The sequence below is a fragment of the Pleurodeles waltl genome, chromosome 4_2 (genome assembly GCF_031143425.1).
Source record: "Pleurodeles waltl isolate 20211129_DDA chromosome 4_2, aPleWal1.hap1.20221129, whole genome shotgun sequence".
Taxonomy (NCBI): domain Eukaryota; kingdom Metazoa; phylum Chordata; class Amphibia; order Caudata; family Salamandridae; genus Pleurodeles; species Pleurodeles waltl.
In genome coordinates this window covers 552,254,231-552,271,858 of record NC_090443.1, presented here as the reverse complement: position 1 = coordinate 552,271,858, position 17,628 = coordinate 552,254,231, and the positions used below count along the sequence as shown (strand labels likewise).

At 47.7% G+C, this 17,628-nt stretch overlaps 1 protein-coding gene across 4 annotated transcripts in view; it reads left to right on the top strand.

The window, feature by feature from the left end:
- The window catches only part of LOC138293083 (torsin-1A-interacting protein 1-like), a 233,268-nt gene that overhangs the window by 36,663 nt on the left and 178,977 nt on the right, over positions 1–17,628 (top strand). For all 4 annotated transcript variants that reach the window (XM_069232085.1, XM_069232083.1, XM_069232084.1 and 1 more), the window contains 2 exons: positions 12,007–12,069; positions 13,774–13,938. In XM_069232085.1, coding sequence (XP_069088186.1) covers positions 12,007–12,069; positions 13,774–13,938 — 228 coding nt within the window. The remainder of the gene's footprint in view (positions 1–12,006; positions 12,070–13,773; positions 13,939–17,628) is intronic.

Below are 17,628 nucleotides of genomic sequence, written 5' to 3'. Positions count from 1 at the left end.
TAAAAATAGATAATACTAATGCTCTATTTTGTGGTAGTGTGGTCGAGCAGTAGGCTTATCCAAGGAGTAGTGTTAAGCATTTGTTGTACATACACATAGACAATAAATGAGGTACACACACTCAGAGACAAATCCAGCCAATAGGTTTTTATATAGAAAAATATCTTTTCTTAGTTTATTTTAAGAACCACAGGTTCAAATTCTACATGTAATAGCTCATTCGAAAGGTATTGCAGGTAAGTACTTTAGGAACTTCAAATCATCAAAATTGCATGTATACTTTTCAAGTTATTGACAAATAGCTGTTTTAAAAGTGGACACTTAGTGCAATTTTCACAGTTCCTGGGGGAGGTAAGTTTTTGTTAGTTTTACCAGGTAAGTAGGACACTTACAGGGTTCAGTTCTTGGTCCAAGGTAGCCCACCGTTGGGGGTTCAGAGCAACCCCAAAGTCACCACACCAGCAGCTCAGGGCCGGTCAGGTGCAGAGTTCCAAGTGGTGCCCAAAACACATAGGCTAGAATGGAGAGAAGGGGGTGCCCCGGTTCCGGTCTGCTTGCAGGTAAGTACCCGCGTCTTCGGAGGGCAGACCAGGGGGGTTTTGTAGGGCACCGGGGGGGACACAGGTCCACACAGAAATTTCACCCTCAGCGGCGCGGGGGCGGCCGGGTGCAGTGTAGAAACAAGCGTCGGGTTCGCAATGTTAGTCTATGAGAGATCTCGGGATCGCTTCAGCGCTGCAGGCAGGCAAGGGGGGGGTTCCTCGGGGAAACCTCCACTTGGGCAAGGGAGAGGGGCTCCTGGGGGTCACTTCTCCAGTGAAAGTCCGGTCCTTCAGGTCCTGGGGGCTGCGGGTGCAGGGTCTCTCCCAGGCGTCGGGACTTTAGGTTCAAAGAGTCGCGGTCAGGGGAAGCCTCGGGATTCCCTCTGCAGGCGGCGCTGTGGGGGCTCAGGGGGGACAGGTTTTGGTACTCACAGAATCAGAGTAGTCCTGGGGTCCCTCCTGAGGTGTCGGATCGCCACCAGCCGAGTCGGGGTCGCCGGGTGCAGTGTTGCAAGTCTCACGCTTCTTGCGGGGAGCTTGCAGGGTTCTTTAAAGTTGCTGGAAACAAAGTTGCAGCTTTTCTTGGAGCAGGTCCGCTGTCCTCGGGAGTTTCTTGTCTTTTCGAAGCAGGGGCAGTCCTCAGTGGATGTCGAGGTCGCTGGTCCCTTCGGAAGGCGTCGCTGGAGCAGGATCTTTGGAAGGCAGGAGACAGGCCGGTGAGTTTCTGGAGCCAAGGCAGTTGTCGTCTTCTGGTCTTCCGCTGCAGGGGTTTTCAGCTGGGCAGTCCTTCTTCTTGTTGCAGGAAGCTAATTTTCTAGGGTTCAGGGTAGCCCTTAAATACTAAATTTAAGGGCGTGTTTAGGTCTGGGGGGTTAGTAGCCAATGGCTACTAGCCCTGAGGGTGGGTACACCCTCTTTGTGCCTCCTCCCAAGGGGAGGGGGTCACAATCCTAACCCTATTGGGGGAATCCTCCATCTGCAAGATGGAGGATTTCTAAAAGTTAGAGTCACCTCAGCTCAGGACACCTTAGGGGCTGTCCTGACTGGCCAGTGACTCCTCCTTGTTATTCTCATTATTTTCTCCGGCCTTGCCGCCAAAAGTGGGGCCTGGCCGGAGGGGGCGGGCAACTCCACTAGCTGGAGTGTCCTGCTGGGTTGGCACAAAGGAGGTGAGCCTTTGAGGCTCACCGCCAGGTGTGACAATTCCTGCCTGGGAGAGGTGTTAGCATCTCCACCCAGTGCAGGCTTTGTTACTGGCCTCAGAGTGACAAAGGCACTCTCCCCATGGGGCCAGCAACATGTCTCGCTTTGTGGCAGGCTGCTAGAACTAGTCAGCCTACACAGATAGTCGGTTAAGTTTCAGGGGGCACCTCTAAGGTGCCCTCTGTGGTGTATTTTACAATAAAATGTACACTGGCATCAGGGTGCATTTATTGTGCTGAGAAGTTTGATACCAAACTTCCCAGTTTTCAGTGTAGCCATTATGGTGCTGTGGAGTTCGTGTTTGACAGACTCCCAGACCATATACTCTTATGGCTACCCTGCACTTACAATGTCTAAGGTTTTGTTTAGACACGGTAGGGGTACCATGCTCATGCACTGGTACCCTCACCTATGGTATAGTGCACCCTGCCTTAGGGCTGTAAGGCCTGCTAGAGGGGTGGCTTACCTATACTGCATAGGCAGTGAGAGGCTGGCATGGCACCCTGAGGAGAGTGCCATGTCGACTTACTCGTTTTGTCCTCACTAGCACACACAAGCTGGTAAGCAGTGTGTCTGTGCTGAGTGAGAGGTCTCCAGGGTGGCATAAGACATGCTGCCGCCCTTAGAGACCTTCCTTGGCATCAGGGCCCTTGGTACTAGAAGTACCAGTTACAAGGGACTTATCTGGATGCCAGGGTCTGCCAATTGTGGATACAAAAGTACAGGTTAGGGAAAGAACACTGGTGCTGGGGCCTGGTTAGCAGGCCTCAGCACACTTTCAATTGTAAACATAGCATCAGCAAAGGCAAAAAGTCAGGGGGCAACCATGCCAAGGAGGCATTTCCTTACACAACCCCCCCCCCAAACGAAAGAGGATGAGACTAACCTTTCCCAAGAGAGTCTTCATTTTCTAAGTGGAAGAACCTGGAAAGGCCATCTGCATTGGCATGGGCAGTCCCAGGTCTGTGTTCCACTATAAAGTCCATTCCCTGTAGGGAGATGGACCACCTCAACAGTTTAGGATTTTCACCTTTCATTTGCATCAGCCATTTGAGAGGTCTGTGGTCAGTTTGAACTAGGAAGTGAGTCCCAAAGAGGTATGGTCTCAGCTTCTTCAGGGACCAAACCACAGCAAAGGCCTCCCTCTCAATGGCACTCCAACGCTGCTCCCTGGGGAGTAACCTCCTGCTAATGAAAGCAACAGGCTGGTCAAGGCCATCATCATTTGTTTGGGACAAAACTGCCCCTATCCCATGTTCAGAGGCATCAGTCTGCACAATGAACTGCTTAGAATAATCTGGAGCTTTGAGAACTGGTGCTGAGCACATTGCTTGTTTCAGGGTGTCAAAGGCCTGTTGGCAGTCCACAGTCCAGTTCACTTTCTTGGGCATTTTCTTGGAGGTGAGCTCAGTGAGGGCTGTCACAATGGATCCATATCCCTTCACAAACCTCCTGTAGTACCCAGTCAAGCCAAGGAATGCCCTGACTTGAGTCTGGGTTTTTGGAGCTACCCAGTCCAGAATAGTCTGGATCTTGGGTTGGAGTGGCTGAACTTGGCCTCCACCTACAAGGTGTCCCAAGTAAACCACAGTTCCCTGCCCTATCTGGCATTTGGATGCCTTGATAGAGAGGCCTGCAGATTGCAGAGCCTTCAAAACCTTCCTCAGGTGGACCAGGTGATCCTGCCAGGTGGAGCTAAAGACAGCAATATCATCAAGATAAGCTGTGCTAAAGGACTCCAAGCCAGCAAGGACTTGATTCACCAACCTTTGGAAGGTGGCAGGGGCATTCTTTAAACCAAAGGGCATAACAGTAAACTGATAATGCCCATCAGGTGTGGAGAATGCTGTCTTTTCTTTTGCTCCAGGTGCCATTTTTATTTGCCAGTACCCTGCTGTCAAGTCAAAGGTACTTAGAAATTTGGCAGCACCTAATTTATCAATGAGCTCATCAGCTCTTGGAATTGGATGAGCATCTGTCTTGGTGACAGAATTGAGCCCTCTGTAGTCCACACAAAACCTCATCTCTTTCTTTCCATCTTTGGTGTGAGGTTTGGGGACTAAGACCACTGGGCTAGCCCAGGGGCTGTCAGAGCGCTCAATGACTCCCAATTCCAGCATCTTGTGGACTTCCACCTTGATGCTTTCTTTAACATGGTCAGATTGTCTAAAGATTTTGTTCTTGACAGGCATGCTGTCTCCTGTGTCCACATCATGGGTACACAGGTGTGTCTGACCAGGGGTTAAGGAGAAGAGTTCAGGAAACTGTTGTAGGACTCTCCTACAATCAGCTTGCTGTTGGCCAGAGAGGGTGTCTGAGTAGATCACTCCATCTACTGTACCATCTTTTGGGTCTGATGACAGAAGATCAGGGAGAGGTTCACTCTCTGCCTCCTGATCCTCATCTGTTACCATCAACAGATTGACATCAGCCCTGTCGTGGAAGAGCTTAAGGCGGTTTACATGGATCACCCTTTTGGGGCTCCTGCTTGTGCCCAGGTCCACCAAGTAGGTGACCTGACTCTTCCTCTCTAGTACTGGGTAAGGGCCACTCCATTTGTCCTGGAGTGCCCTGGGAGCCACAGGCTCCAGAACCCAGACTTTCTGCCCTGGTTGGAACTCAACCAGTGCAGCCTTTTGGTCATACCAAAACTTCTGGAGCTGTTGGCTGGCCTCAAGGTTTTTGGTTGCCTTTTCCATGTACTCTGCCATTCTAGAGCGAAGGCCAAGTACATAGTCCACTATGTCCTGTTTAGGCTCATGGAGAGGTCTCTCCCAGCCTTCTTTAACAAGGGCAAGTGGTCCCCTTACAGGATGACCAAACAGAAGTTCAAAGGGGGAGAACCCTACTCCCTTCTGTGGTACCTCCCTGTAAGCGAAAAGCAGACATGGCAGGAGGACATCCCATCTCCTTTTGAGTTTTTCTGGGAGCCCCATGATCATGCCCTTTAATGTCTTGTTGAATCTCTCAACCAAGCCATTAGTTTGTGGATGGTATGGTGTAGTGAATTTATAAGTCACTCCACACTCATTCCACATGTGCTTTAGGTATGCTGACATGAAGTTGGTACCTCTGTCAGACACCACCTCCTTAGGGAAACCCACTCTGGTAAAGATACCAATGAGGGCCTTGGCTACTGCAGGGGCAGTAGTCGACCTAAGGGGAATAGCTTCAGGATACCTGGTAGCATGATCCACTACTACCAGGATATACATATTTCCTGAGGCTGTGGGAGGTTCCAGTGGACCAACTATGTCCACACCCACTCTTTCAAAGGGCACCCCCACCACTGGAAGTGGAATGAGGGGGGCCTTTGGATGCCCACCTGTCTTACCACTGGCTTGACAGGTGGGGCAGGAGAGGCAAAACTCCTTAACCATGTTGGACATATTGGGCCAGTAGAAGTGGTTGACTAACCTCTCCCACGTCTTGGTTTGTCCCAAATGTCCAGCAAGGGGAATGTCATGGGCCAATGTTAGGATGAACTCTCTGAACAGCTGAGGCACTACCACTCTCCTAGTGGCACCAGGTTTGGGGTCTCTGGCCTCAGTGTACAGGAGCCCATCTTCCCAATAGACCCTATGTGTTCCATTTTTCTTGCCTTTGGACTCTTCAGCAGCTTGCTGCCTAAGGCCTTCAAGAGAGGGACAGGTTTCTTGTCCCTTACACAGCTCTTCCCTGGAGGGTCCCCCTGGGCCTAAGAGCTCAACCTGATAAGGTTCAAGCTCCAAAGGCTCAGTTCCCTCAGAGGGCAGAACTTCTTCCTGAGAAGAGAGGTTCCCTTTCTTTTGCTGTGTTGCAGTTGGTTTCCCAACTGACTTTCCTGTTCTCTTGGTAGGCTGGGCCATTTTTCCAGACTCCAGCTCTACTTTTTCACCCTGTGCCTTGCATTGTGCTCTTGTTTTCACACACACCAGTTCAGGGATACCCAGCATTGCTGCATGGGTTTTTAGCTCTACCTCAGCCCATGCTGAGGACTCCAGGTCATTTCCAAGCAGACAGTCCACTGGGATATTTGAGGAGACCACCACCTGTTTCAGGCCATTGACCCCTCCCCATTCTAAAGTAACCATTGCCATGGGATGTACTTTTCTCTGATTGTCAGCGTTGGTGACTGTGTAAGTTTTTCCAGTCAGGTATTGGCCAGGGGAAACCAGTTTCTCTGTCACCATGGTGACACTGGCACCTGTATCCCTCAGGCCCTCTATTCTAGTCCCATTAATTAAGAGTTGCTGTCTGTATTTTTGCATGTTAGGCGGCCAGACAGCTAGTGTGGCTAAATCCACCCCACCCTCAGAAACTAGAGTAGCTTCAGTGTGGACCCTGATTTGCTCTGGGCACACTGTTGATCCCACTTGGAGACTAGCCATACCAGTGTTACCTGGATGGGAGTTTGGAGTGGAACCTTTCTTGGGACAGGCCTTGTCTCCAGTTTGGTGTCCATGCTGTTTACAGCTATGACACCAGGCCTTTTTGGGATCAAAGTTTTTACCCTTGTACCCATTGTTTTGTGAAGAGGCTCTGGGCCCACCCTCCTGTGCAGGTTTTTGGGGGCCTGTAGAAGACTCTTTACTATCTTTAGTTTTGGTTGTCTCATCACCCTTCTGCTGGGGAGTCTTTGTGACCCCTTTCTTTTGGTCACCCCCTGTTGAAGTCTTGGACACCCTTGTCTTGACCCAATGGTCCGCCTTCTTTCCCAATTCTTGGGGAGAAATTGGTCCTAGGTCTACCAGATGCTGATGCAGTTTATCATTGAAACAATTACTTAACAGGTGTTCTTTCACAAATAAATTGTACAGCCCATCATAATTACTTACACCACTGCCTTGAATCCAACCATCTAGTGTTTTCACTGAGTAGTCAACAAAGTCAACCCAGGTCTGGCTCGAGGATTTTTGAGCCCCCCTGAACCTAATCCTGTACTCCTCAGTGGAGAATCCAAAGCCCTCAATCAGGGTACCCTTCATGAGGTCATAAGATTCTGCATCTTGTCCAGAGAGTGTGAGGAGTCTATCCCTACACTTTCCTGTGAACATTTCCCAAAGGAGAGCACCCCAGTGAGATCTGTTCACTTTTCTGGTTACACAAGCCCTCTCAAAAGCTGTGAACCATTTGGTGATGTCATCACCATCTTCATATTTAGTTACAATCCCTTTGGGGATTTTCAACATGTCAGGAGAATCTCTGACCCTATTTATGTTGCTGCCACCATTGATGGGTCCTAGGCCCATCTCTTGTCTTTCCCTCTCTATGGCTAGGATCTGTCTTTCCAAAGCCAATCTTTTGGCCATCCTGGCTAACTGGATGTCCTCTTCACTGGGGCTATCCTCAGTGATTTCAGAGGTGTTGGTCTCTCCTGTGAGGGAACCAGCATCTCTGACTATTATTTTAGGAGTCAGGGTTTGAGGGACCCTGTTCTCCCTAGATAGGACTGGTAGGGGGGAATTGTCCTCCAAGTCACTATCCTCTTCCTCTGAGTTGCCACCCTCAGAGGGGTTGGCCTTTTCAAACTCTGCCAAAAGCTCCTGGAGCTGTATTTTGGTAGGTTTGGGGCCCATTGTTATTTTCTTTAGTTTACAGAGTGACCTTAGCTCTCTCATCTGTAGATGGAGGTAAGGTGTGGTGTCGAGTTCCACCACATTCACATCTGTGCTAGACATTATGCTTCTAAAAGTTGGAATACTTTTTAAGAGACTAAAACTGATTCTAGAATCTAATTCAAACTTTTACAAACTTTTAAACTCTAAAAGAACTGCTAAACAGGATCTAACACAAGGCCCTAGCAGGTCTTTTAAGAATTTAGAAAACTTTTCAAATTGCAAAAATCAATTTCTAATGACAATTTTGGAATTTGTCGTGTGATCAGGTATTGGCTGAGTAGTCCAGCAAATGCAAAGTCTTGTACCCCACCGCTGATCCACCAATGTAGGAAGTTGGCTCTGTATGTGCTATTTCAAAGTAAGGAATAGCATGCACAGAGTCCAAGGGTTCCCCTTAGAGGTAAAATAGTGGTAAAAATAGATAATACTAATGCTCTATTTTGTGGTAGTGTGGTCGAGCAGTAGGCTTATCCAAGGAGTAGTGTTAAGCATTTGTTGTACATACACATAGACAATAAATGAGGTACACACACTCAGAGACAAATCCAGCCAATAGGTTTTTATATAGAAAAATATCTTTTCTTAGTTTATTTTAAGAACCACAGGTTCAAATTCTACATGTAATAGCTCATTCGAAAGGTATTGCAGGTAAGTACTTTAGGAACTTCAAATCATCAAAATTGCATGTATACTTTTCAAGTTATTGACAAATAGCTGTTTTAAAAGTGGACACTTAGTGCAATTTTCACAGTTCCTGGGGGAGGTAAGTTTTTGTTAGTTTTACCAGGTAAGTAGGACACTTACAGGGTTCAGTTCTTGGTCCAAGGTAGCCCACCGTTGGGGGTTCAGAGCAACCCCAAAGTCACCACACCAGCAGCTCAGGGCCGGTCAGGTGCAGAGTTCCAAGTGGTGCCCAAAACACATAGGCTAGAATGGAGAGAAGGGGGTGCCCCGGTTCCGGTCTGCTTGCAGGTAAGTACCCGCGTCTTCGGAGGGCAGACCAGGGGGGTTTTGTAGGGCACCGGGGGGGACACAGGTCCACACAGAAATTTCACCCTCAGCGGCGCGGGGGCGGCCGGGTGCAGTGTAGAAACAAGCGTCGGGTTCGCAATGTTAGTCTATGAGAGATCTCGGGATCGCTTCAGCGCTGCAGGCAGGCAAGGGGGGGGTTCCTCGGGGAAACCTCCACTTGGGCAAGGGAGAGGGGCTCCTGGGGGTCACTTCTCCAGTGAAAGTCCGGTCCTTCAGGTCCTGGGGGCTGCGGGTGCAGGGTCTCTCCCAGGCGTCGGGACTTTAGGTTCAAAGAGTCGCGGTCAGGGGAAGCCTCGGGATTCCCTCTGCAGGCGGCGCTGTGGGGGCTCAGGGGGGACAGGTTTTGGTACTCACAGAATCAGAGTAGTCCTGGGGTCCCTCCTGAGGTGTCGGATCGCCACCAGCCGAGTCGGGGTCGCCGGGTGCAGTGTTGCAAGTCTCACGCTTCTTGCGGGGAGCTTGCAGGGTTCTTTAAAGTTGCTGGAAACAAAGTTGCAGCTTTTCTTGGAGCAGGTCCGCTGTCCTCGGGAGTTTCTTGTCTTTTCGAAGCAGGGGCAGTCCTCAGTGGATGTCGAGGTCGCTGGTCCCTTCGGAAGGCGTCGCTGGAGCAGGATCTTTGGAAGGCAGGAGACAGGCCGGTGAGTTTCTGGAGCCAAGGCAGTTGTCGTCTTCTGGTCTTCCGCTGCAGGGGTTTTCAGCTGGGCAGTCCTTCTTCTTGTTGCAGGAAGCTAATTTTCTAGGGTTCAGGGTAGCCCTTAAATACTAAATTTAAGGGCGTGTTTAGGTCTGGGGGGTTAGTAGCCAATGGCTACTAGCCCTGAGGGTGGGTACACCCTCTTTGTGCCTCCTCCCAAGGGGAGGGGGTCACAATCCTAACCCTATTGGGGGAATCCTCCATCTGCAAGATGGAGGATTTCTAAAAGTTAGAGTCACCTCAGCTCAGGACACCTTAGGGGCTGTCCTGACTGGCCAGTGACTCCTCCTTGTTATTCTCATTATTTTCTCCGGCCTTGCCGCCAAAAGTGGGGCCTGGCCGGAGGGGGCGGGCAACTCCACTAGCTGGAGTGTCCTGCTGGGTTGGCACAAAGGAGGTGAGCCTTTGAGGCTCACCGCCAGGTGTGACAATTCCTGCCTGGGAGAGGTGTTAGCATCTCCACCCAGTGCAGGCTTTGTTACTGGCCTCAGAGTGACAAAGGCACTCTCCCCATGGGGCCAGCAACATGTCTCGGTTTGTGGCAGGCTGCTAGAACTAGTCAGCCTACACAGATAGTCGGTTAAGTTTCAGGGGGCACCTCTAAGGTGCCCTCTGTGGTGTATTTTACAATAAAATGTACACTGGCATCAGGGTGCATTTATTGTGCTGAGAAGTTTGATACCAAACTTCCCAGTTTTCAGTGTAGCCATTATGGTGCTGTGGAGTTCGTGTTTGACAGACTCCCAGACCATATACTCTTATGGCTACCCTGCACTTACAATGTCTAAGGTTTTGTTTAGACACGGTAGGGGTACCATGCTCATGCACTGGTACCCTCACCTATGGTATAGTGCACCCTGCCTTAGGGCTGTAAGGCCTGCTAGAGGGGTGGCTTACCTATACTGCATAGGCAGTGAGAGGCTGGCATGGCACCCTGAGGGGAGTGCCATGTCGACTTACTCGTTTTGTCCTCACTAGCACACACAAGCTGGTAAGCAGTGTGTCTGTGCTGAGTGAGAGGTCTCCAGGGTGGCATAAGACATGCTGCCGCCCTTAGAGACCTTCCTTGGCATCAGGGCCCTTGGTACTAGAAGTACCAGTTACAAGGGACTTATCTGGATGCCAGGGTCTGCCAATTGTGGATACAAAAGTACAGGTTAGGGAAAGAACACTGGTGCTGGGGCCTGGTTAGCAGGCCTCAGCACACTTTCAATTGTAAACATAGCATCAGCAAAGGCAAAAAGTCAGGGGGCAACCATGCCAAGGAGGCATTTCCTTACAATGTTCCTCCCGCACAACCATCCAGTGACTGGTTGTGACAGCTTGTAACAGCCACAAGCATGCAGGGTTTTTCACAGCTCTACAGCAAATCTATTTCTTAAGGCAAGTATTTTAAAGAGATTTTTAGGATGTTCTTCAAGAAATAATTTATTCATAGAGGTGTTTTTTGAAAATTTTCAAATACTCACAAACCCCTTTATCAGGGAAATTCCTGCATTAATGTATTTTAACAGTTGCCTGGTATGCAAGTGTCTGTCACCACTATAATGAAAAATTGTCTGGTAAGTGTATGCAGTCCTTTTCTCAGCAGTTTGTGTACAGCAGCATATAACTGTAAGGCAGAAATGCCTCTCTGTTCCCACATCTCTTACTATGTGGTTTTGGCTCTAGAGGCAAAGTCAACAAAGCTACACGTCATAAACCATTATTTGTGCTTATCAGACATTGGAATTCCAGGATGTGCAATTGGGTTTTTTCTGCTTATTGTTTTTAAGTTTGGAAAACTGTATACATAAAAAAAAAAAAGTAAAGATTTATTTTTCCGCTAAGTTTACTGTTCCAATCTACACGTTCACACACGTTTGTTAACTTTGCAGTTGCTGTATCAGAAGCCAAATGATGGACCACACTGTGAGCACAGCAGGAGAGTTAGGGGACAGATAGTCTTTGGATGGCCTGTCTCGCCCCACCACCAACAAAATACTTGATACATGTATAAATATTCTTGGGAATGAGGATTAGTGGTGCCAAATTAAAATCCTTCTCTAGTTTATAGGGCGATTCTTCAATCACTGTTTAATGCCTTTCTCTTCTGAAGACATTGCTTAGATCTTCTAAGACGCTCAGTTGTGATTCTTTTACCTCCTCTTTATATGCAACCTCTTTTCTTCTTTGTGTCAAAAAAGTACCTATGAATAAATCATCATCATCTTCTTCCCAGTCCAGGCAAATCTTTTAATGGCGCCAATAACTTCATTTTGTGGTGTAACTATTCGGAACTTTGGAAACCGAAGCAGGTGGCTCCAAAGCCGGTTTATTTTTGTAGTAGTCATCCTTCCTAACCAAGTTATTGTCAAACAACACATCTCGAGTTGCTCTTGAGAGTTATCATTGGGGATGTATAATTAAGATCGAACAGCTGGGTTAGGTAATTGATATCTAAATCCCTATGTACTTCACCTTTTTCTGAATCGCCGACATTCCAGATGTTGCTAAATCAAGATTAGATGAGAATTAAACATATTGATTAAACCCTGCAAAAAACTCAGACAGTTCTTTCAAATGCCATGGATTGATTTCCCAGTTCAGTTAGATACATTGAAGCAGAGAGAGAGAGCCAGTGTGATATCCCTTGTTCATGATAGCATTTATCTTGTTACCTTCTCTAATGCCATGAACCAGAAGTTCCATCACTAGAGCAAATGGGGGCCTGTGCAGCCATGAGATGGTGGAGCTGGGAGATAGTGTGTCTGAAGTTGTATCTTAAGGCAAGTGTAGGGTGATAGCGACTACTCATTGTGTAGGTGTGTTTGCACACAATTAAAGATCTGTGTGGGTTGTCAGTCACTGTGCCAAGGTGGTGTTTGCAGGGTAGATATTTGTTGATAGAAATGTATGAAGTATAATTAACTGCTGCCTTCTTTGTCTCACACAGGTGATACCAAGAGCGAGAATATAGACTTTTTACTACGCCCACCAATCAAGAGCTATGGGGAAGGTATGTTTTAAAAATAAAATGTTTAATATAGTTATTTTTCATTTTATACAACTACACACAGACTGTTTAATATCAGCACCATCTATTTCTAGTCCGTTCCGGTGCCCATAGTATTACATACTTGCAGGTATATACGCATTAACAGTGGTGCTTATGTTGTGCATGCTATGCATCAGCTATTAAAATACATTAACGTGATCAACAACACTTTGAGAGTGCTTTATCATAGAATTTGTGTACCAGCAGAGGACTCCAACAAATCTTTCATAGGACTTCTAAGTATTACCATGGACCTTTTTATGGTACTTTTTCAATCTTCTCTGTGTTCCCTTTCTAGTAAACCATTTCCCTCCCATGTTTGCTATTCCACTGCAGAGAGCCTGCTGTTCACGGGGAGTGGGTGTCCGATTTAGCTTCCAATTTATCCAAAAGGGTGTCCCACTCAGAATAGCGTGTGCCTATGCCCCCCTTATTCCGGAGACCAGACATCACGTCAATCTCAGCTTTGGCCCATTTCTGTAGGTCCGCTTCCCAGTGTTGGTGTCAGTACGGCCTTCCATGACATGGCGATGCGCCATTTCCAAGTCAATGAGGAAGGTATGATAACCACTGATTTAGTTTAATTGGCCTTCCTGTGAACATATTTTAACTGTGTGAATCCCTAATCCTATATGCAGGCTTTTGAAGTCCTTTCCATTACGTTTTCTTTACTTTTTTATGTGACCTCGGAGCTGCCTGGCGCCATGGATGCTCTCATTATATAGCAACACAAGATGTTGGACAGAGTGCTGAAACTTTTCAAACACTCACCCCCAGTTACAGATCTGGATTTAATCCGTCATTCTTTTGCTCACCATGCCACCCCAATTTAAACCCAGCTGTATGCAAATCAGTCTTGACCCTGTTCTCCATGTGAACAGTCGAGCACAAAATGCCAAGTGAGGTCCTCCCTGGACCGGAAACAAGCATCCTGGGACTGGTTTCGGGTTATCACCCCTCTTCAGCCAGGCTAGCTTAAAATTAGTGGCACAGTGAGCAAGGGACCCATGTCTGAGCACACCTTGGCCACTTATGGCAAACATAGCAACACAGCAAGATGATGGACAGAGTGCTGAAACTTTTCAAACACTCACCCCCAGTCACAGATCTGGGTTTAATCCATTGTTCTTGTGCTCACCATGCTCCCCAGTTTCCTCATGAGAACAGTCCAGCCCAAAGTGCCAGGCCCGGTCCTCCCTGGACTGGAAACCAGCATCCTGGGACCCGTTTTGGGATATCATCCATCTTCAGCCAGGCTAGCTTGAATCCAGTGGCCCTAAGTGACCAGGATATGCCCAGGCGTGGGTCCCTTACGCACTGCCACTGGATTCAAGCTAGCCTGGCAGATGAGGGGTAATACCCTGGAACTGGTCCCAGGATGCTTGTTTCCAATCCAGGGAGGACCTGACCTGACCTGGCCTGATAGATCGGGCTGGACTGAACAAGGTCAAGACTGATTTGCATATGGCTGGGTCCAAACTGGGGTGGCATGGGTGAGCAAATGGTGCAGTTCTGATGCTTGCTTGGGAATGCTCCAGATCTGTATGAGGAGCAAAGTTTAAGGTGGTAGAGGTGGTGAGTTTTGGGCATAAGTTCACCTGCTTTTAGTTTCTGTTAATGAAAGTTTGAATCTTTTTCCGCTGACGGCTTCCATTGTACTTGAAGATGTGCTGGATACCAGTGGTCACCAAGGAGCTCGTACACCTGAGACAAAACATCAGTGGAAATCTCTCACAACTGAGGTCATGGAGTCTCGCACTCCAGAAAATCTTGACTTAAAGCAGCGTGAACCATTTTCACAGGAAGCATCCAGGAGCTATCGGAGCGAAGGTAAGCAATCTGTACTTTCTTCCTGTTCATGAGCTACAGAACATTTGATTGGTGCATTCAGGATTGCTCTGAAATAATTAGCAATAAGTATCATATGACTTTGAATTTGAGCATCTACAGTTCATACTAATTTAGCAACTGTGTGAAGTGTCAGGGTTGGGGAGCGGGACCTGGGTGTGATGTGTGCAAAATTTGCTAATTTGTAAAATGTGCAATATTTCAGTGCTTATGCTTATAAGGTGCAAATAGTGGTTGTTTAGCTAGCTATCCATTGCTTTAAGTAGTTTGACAGCTAGACCCTAGTTTTGCACATTTTTGTCATCAGTGCTTAATGTCCTAGTGGCATATGATTTAAATGTTATTGACAGCTTTGCATACTTATGATAATGTAGCACATGTAAAAACATACAGTTTTGACTGCTTTATTTAATGCTACATGTTAGAAATGGGGTCTCTAGTTGGCAGTGTTTTGCACCCTGTCTAAGTAGGGACCCTCACTCCAGTCAGTGGAAGGGAGCCACATAGCTAAGATAATCCCTGCTCTCACCCCCTTTGTAGCTTGGCAGGAGCAGTCAGGCTTATCTCTGAGGTAATGTGTAAAGTATTGTACACCCACACACAATAATGCAGTGAGAACACCACAAAAGTATTCCACACAGTTTAGAAAATTAGCCAATACTTATAGGGGTAAAAGAAGACCAAACAACAAAAATCCACAATTCACAAGCAAAGATACACATTTTTTAAGATTAGGGGCCACATGTAGCAAGTTTTTTCCATGTTGCAAACAGCGAATTTCGCTGTTCGCGATGTGCAAAAAGCACATTGCACAGCACAAACCCCGTTTTGCGATACGCTGACCTGGTTACCAAGTCGCAAAACAGGTTTGCGACTCCCAGTTAGGAAGGGGTGTTCCCTTCCTAATTGCGAGTCGCAGTGCAATGTAGGATTGGTTTGTTAACGAGGTCGCAAACTAATTGCATTTTGCACCCATTTCAAATGGGTGGTAACCCATTCGCAAAAAGGAAGGGGTCCCCATTGGACCCCTTCCCCGTTGTGAATGGCACTGTCAACATTTTTTCAGAGCAGGCAGTGGTCTGAATGTTTCATTTTTCGTTTTTGTAATGCATCTCGTTTTCCTTTAAGGAAAACGGGCTGCATTACAAAAAAAAAAAAAAAAAAACTGCTTTATTGACAAGCAGTCACAGACATAATGGTCTGCTGTCCGCAGCAGGCCACCATCCCTGTCAGGGCCGCCATTCGCAAAAGGGGGTCGCAAATTGCGACCCACCTCATGATCACTCATGAGGTGGGCATTTGCGACCCCCTTGCGAATCGCAGATGGTGGTAGGGACACCATCCACCATTCGGATTTGCAACTCTCAATTTGCGGGTCACAATTCTGAATGTTGCTACATGTGGTCCTAGATTTCAGTAAAGCACTTAGAAACACAATAGCTCCAACTGGGTCTATCACCTTGTAGTTGACGGAGTCGTTCCCAACAGTCTGATGCCACTCGCAAGGGAGTCCGGGCCGGTCATAGAGACTCCGGGCACAGTACCTTTGGAAAACTATGAAACAAAGACTTTGCATGGAGTCGGAGAGGTGAGGTGTTGCTGGAGCTGGTGCAACATTGGTTCCTTACTGCTACCAGGGAGGTGAGGCCTCTTCCTTACTGCTTGGCAAGGAAAGTGAGGTGTCGGTTCCTTACAGTGGCAGGGGAGGTGTTGTAGCGCGGCTTTGGTTCCTTACGATCCCTGGGGTAGATGAATTCAGCAGGTCAAGATGCAGTGCGTCAAATTTGTTGTGTCACAATCACACCATGGGGTCACAGGTGCTGCGGTGGAGTCGGGTGTCACGGACATTGGTGGCATGGCACTCAGGACTTCAGAGGTGCTGTGGTGGCATCTGACCTGTGATGTTGGTTGCGGTCATTGCACTCAGCGGGGAACACAGCTCCTGGTGCAGGCAGGAACTCTGAGTCAGACAGCGGCGCCAGTTCGAAGTCGCTCTGTAGTCGATGCACTTGGTTTCCTCTTGGTTACATCAGAACTCAGGAACTTGGTGTGACACCTCTTGGTGAGTCAGAATTCTCAGCAAGAGAGACCAGGTGCTGGCAGATGAAGTCATTGATGTCCCTGAGACGTCTAACTGGAGGCAAGCTCAGTTCAAGCCCTTGGAAAACCTTGGAAATCAGGATGTAGAAAGCAAAATCCAGTCCTTTCACTCCCAGGACAGAAGCAGCAAGCCAGAAAAGCAACAGCATCCAGCTCTTCTTCCTGGCAGAATGTCCTTGGTCCAGAATTGTTCTGAAGTTGTGGTCTAGGAGGTCCAATACTTGTACTAATTTATGGCTTTGAGGTAGGCAAACTTCAAAGGAAAGCCTTTGTAGTGCTCAAGACCCTGCCTTTCCTGCCCTTGCTCCAGACACACTCCAGAGGGTTGGAGACGGCTTTGTGTAAGGACAGGCACAGTCCTATTCAGACGCAAGTGTCGGCTCCTCACACCACTCTAACCCAGGAAGACCCATCATAATATGCAGGCACAACTCTGCTCCCTTTGTGTGACTGTCTAGAGTGAATTCACAAACAGCCCAACCGTCATCCTGACCCAGACGTGTATTCCACAGCCGGGCAGAGGCACAGAATGGTTAAGCAAGAAAATGCCCACTTTCTAGAAGTGGCATTCTGAAACTTAAAATTTAAAAACCAACGTCACCAAAAGATGTATTTTTAAATTGAGTTCAGAGACCTCAAACTCCACAGCTCCATCTGCTCCCGATAGGAAATTAGAAAATTCAAGGTAATCCCATATTACCATATGGGAGAGATGGGGCTTGCAATAGTGAAAAACAAATGTAACTGTATTTCACTATCAGGACATGTAAAACACACCAGTACATGTCCTTCCTTCTGAATACGCTGCCCATGGGGCTGCCTTGGGCCTAACTTAGGGGTGACCTATATGTAGTAAAAGAGAAGGTTTGGGCCTGGGAAGTGGGTGCAGGTCGAACTGGCCGTTTAGAACCTCACCCACAGACACTGCAGTGGAAGGTCTGTGACATGTTAACAGGGCTACGCATGTGGGTGGCACAAACAGTGCTGCAGGCACACTAGTAGCATTTGATTTACAGGCCCTTGGCACACACTGTGCAGTGTACTAGGTTCTTACTAAAAAATCAAGTGTGCCAATCATGGATAAACCAATACCATTTAGGCAGCAAGTACTTGCACTTTAGCGCTGGTCAGCAGTGGTAAAGTGCCCAGAGTCCTAAAGCCAACAAAAACAGGTCAGAAAAGATAGGTGAGAAAAGGGAAAAGGTTTGGAGATGCAGCTGCAAAAAGGGCGAGGTCCAACAACCACTAATCTATGCATGATATTTAAGTTCTTTCAAAAGTACGTGCATGCATCCCATTGCGGTAATAGCGAATTTATGAATGCATTACATCAGTATATGTACAACATGAAGGGAATAGGTAAGAGTAGGTGACCCGAAGCCTGATTTCTTGACATACATTCATTTTGTACTGTCACTTTCGCCTTTGAACTTGAGGCAAGATAACCAGACTGCGATGAGCAGAACGGAGATTTCTGCCTAGGTTGTACCAGTGAAACATCTCCCCGAATCAAGCTGGACCTGCTTTGTGGAGAGCCTTGTGTACAATATAGATAGCCTTAAAATTAATCTG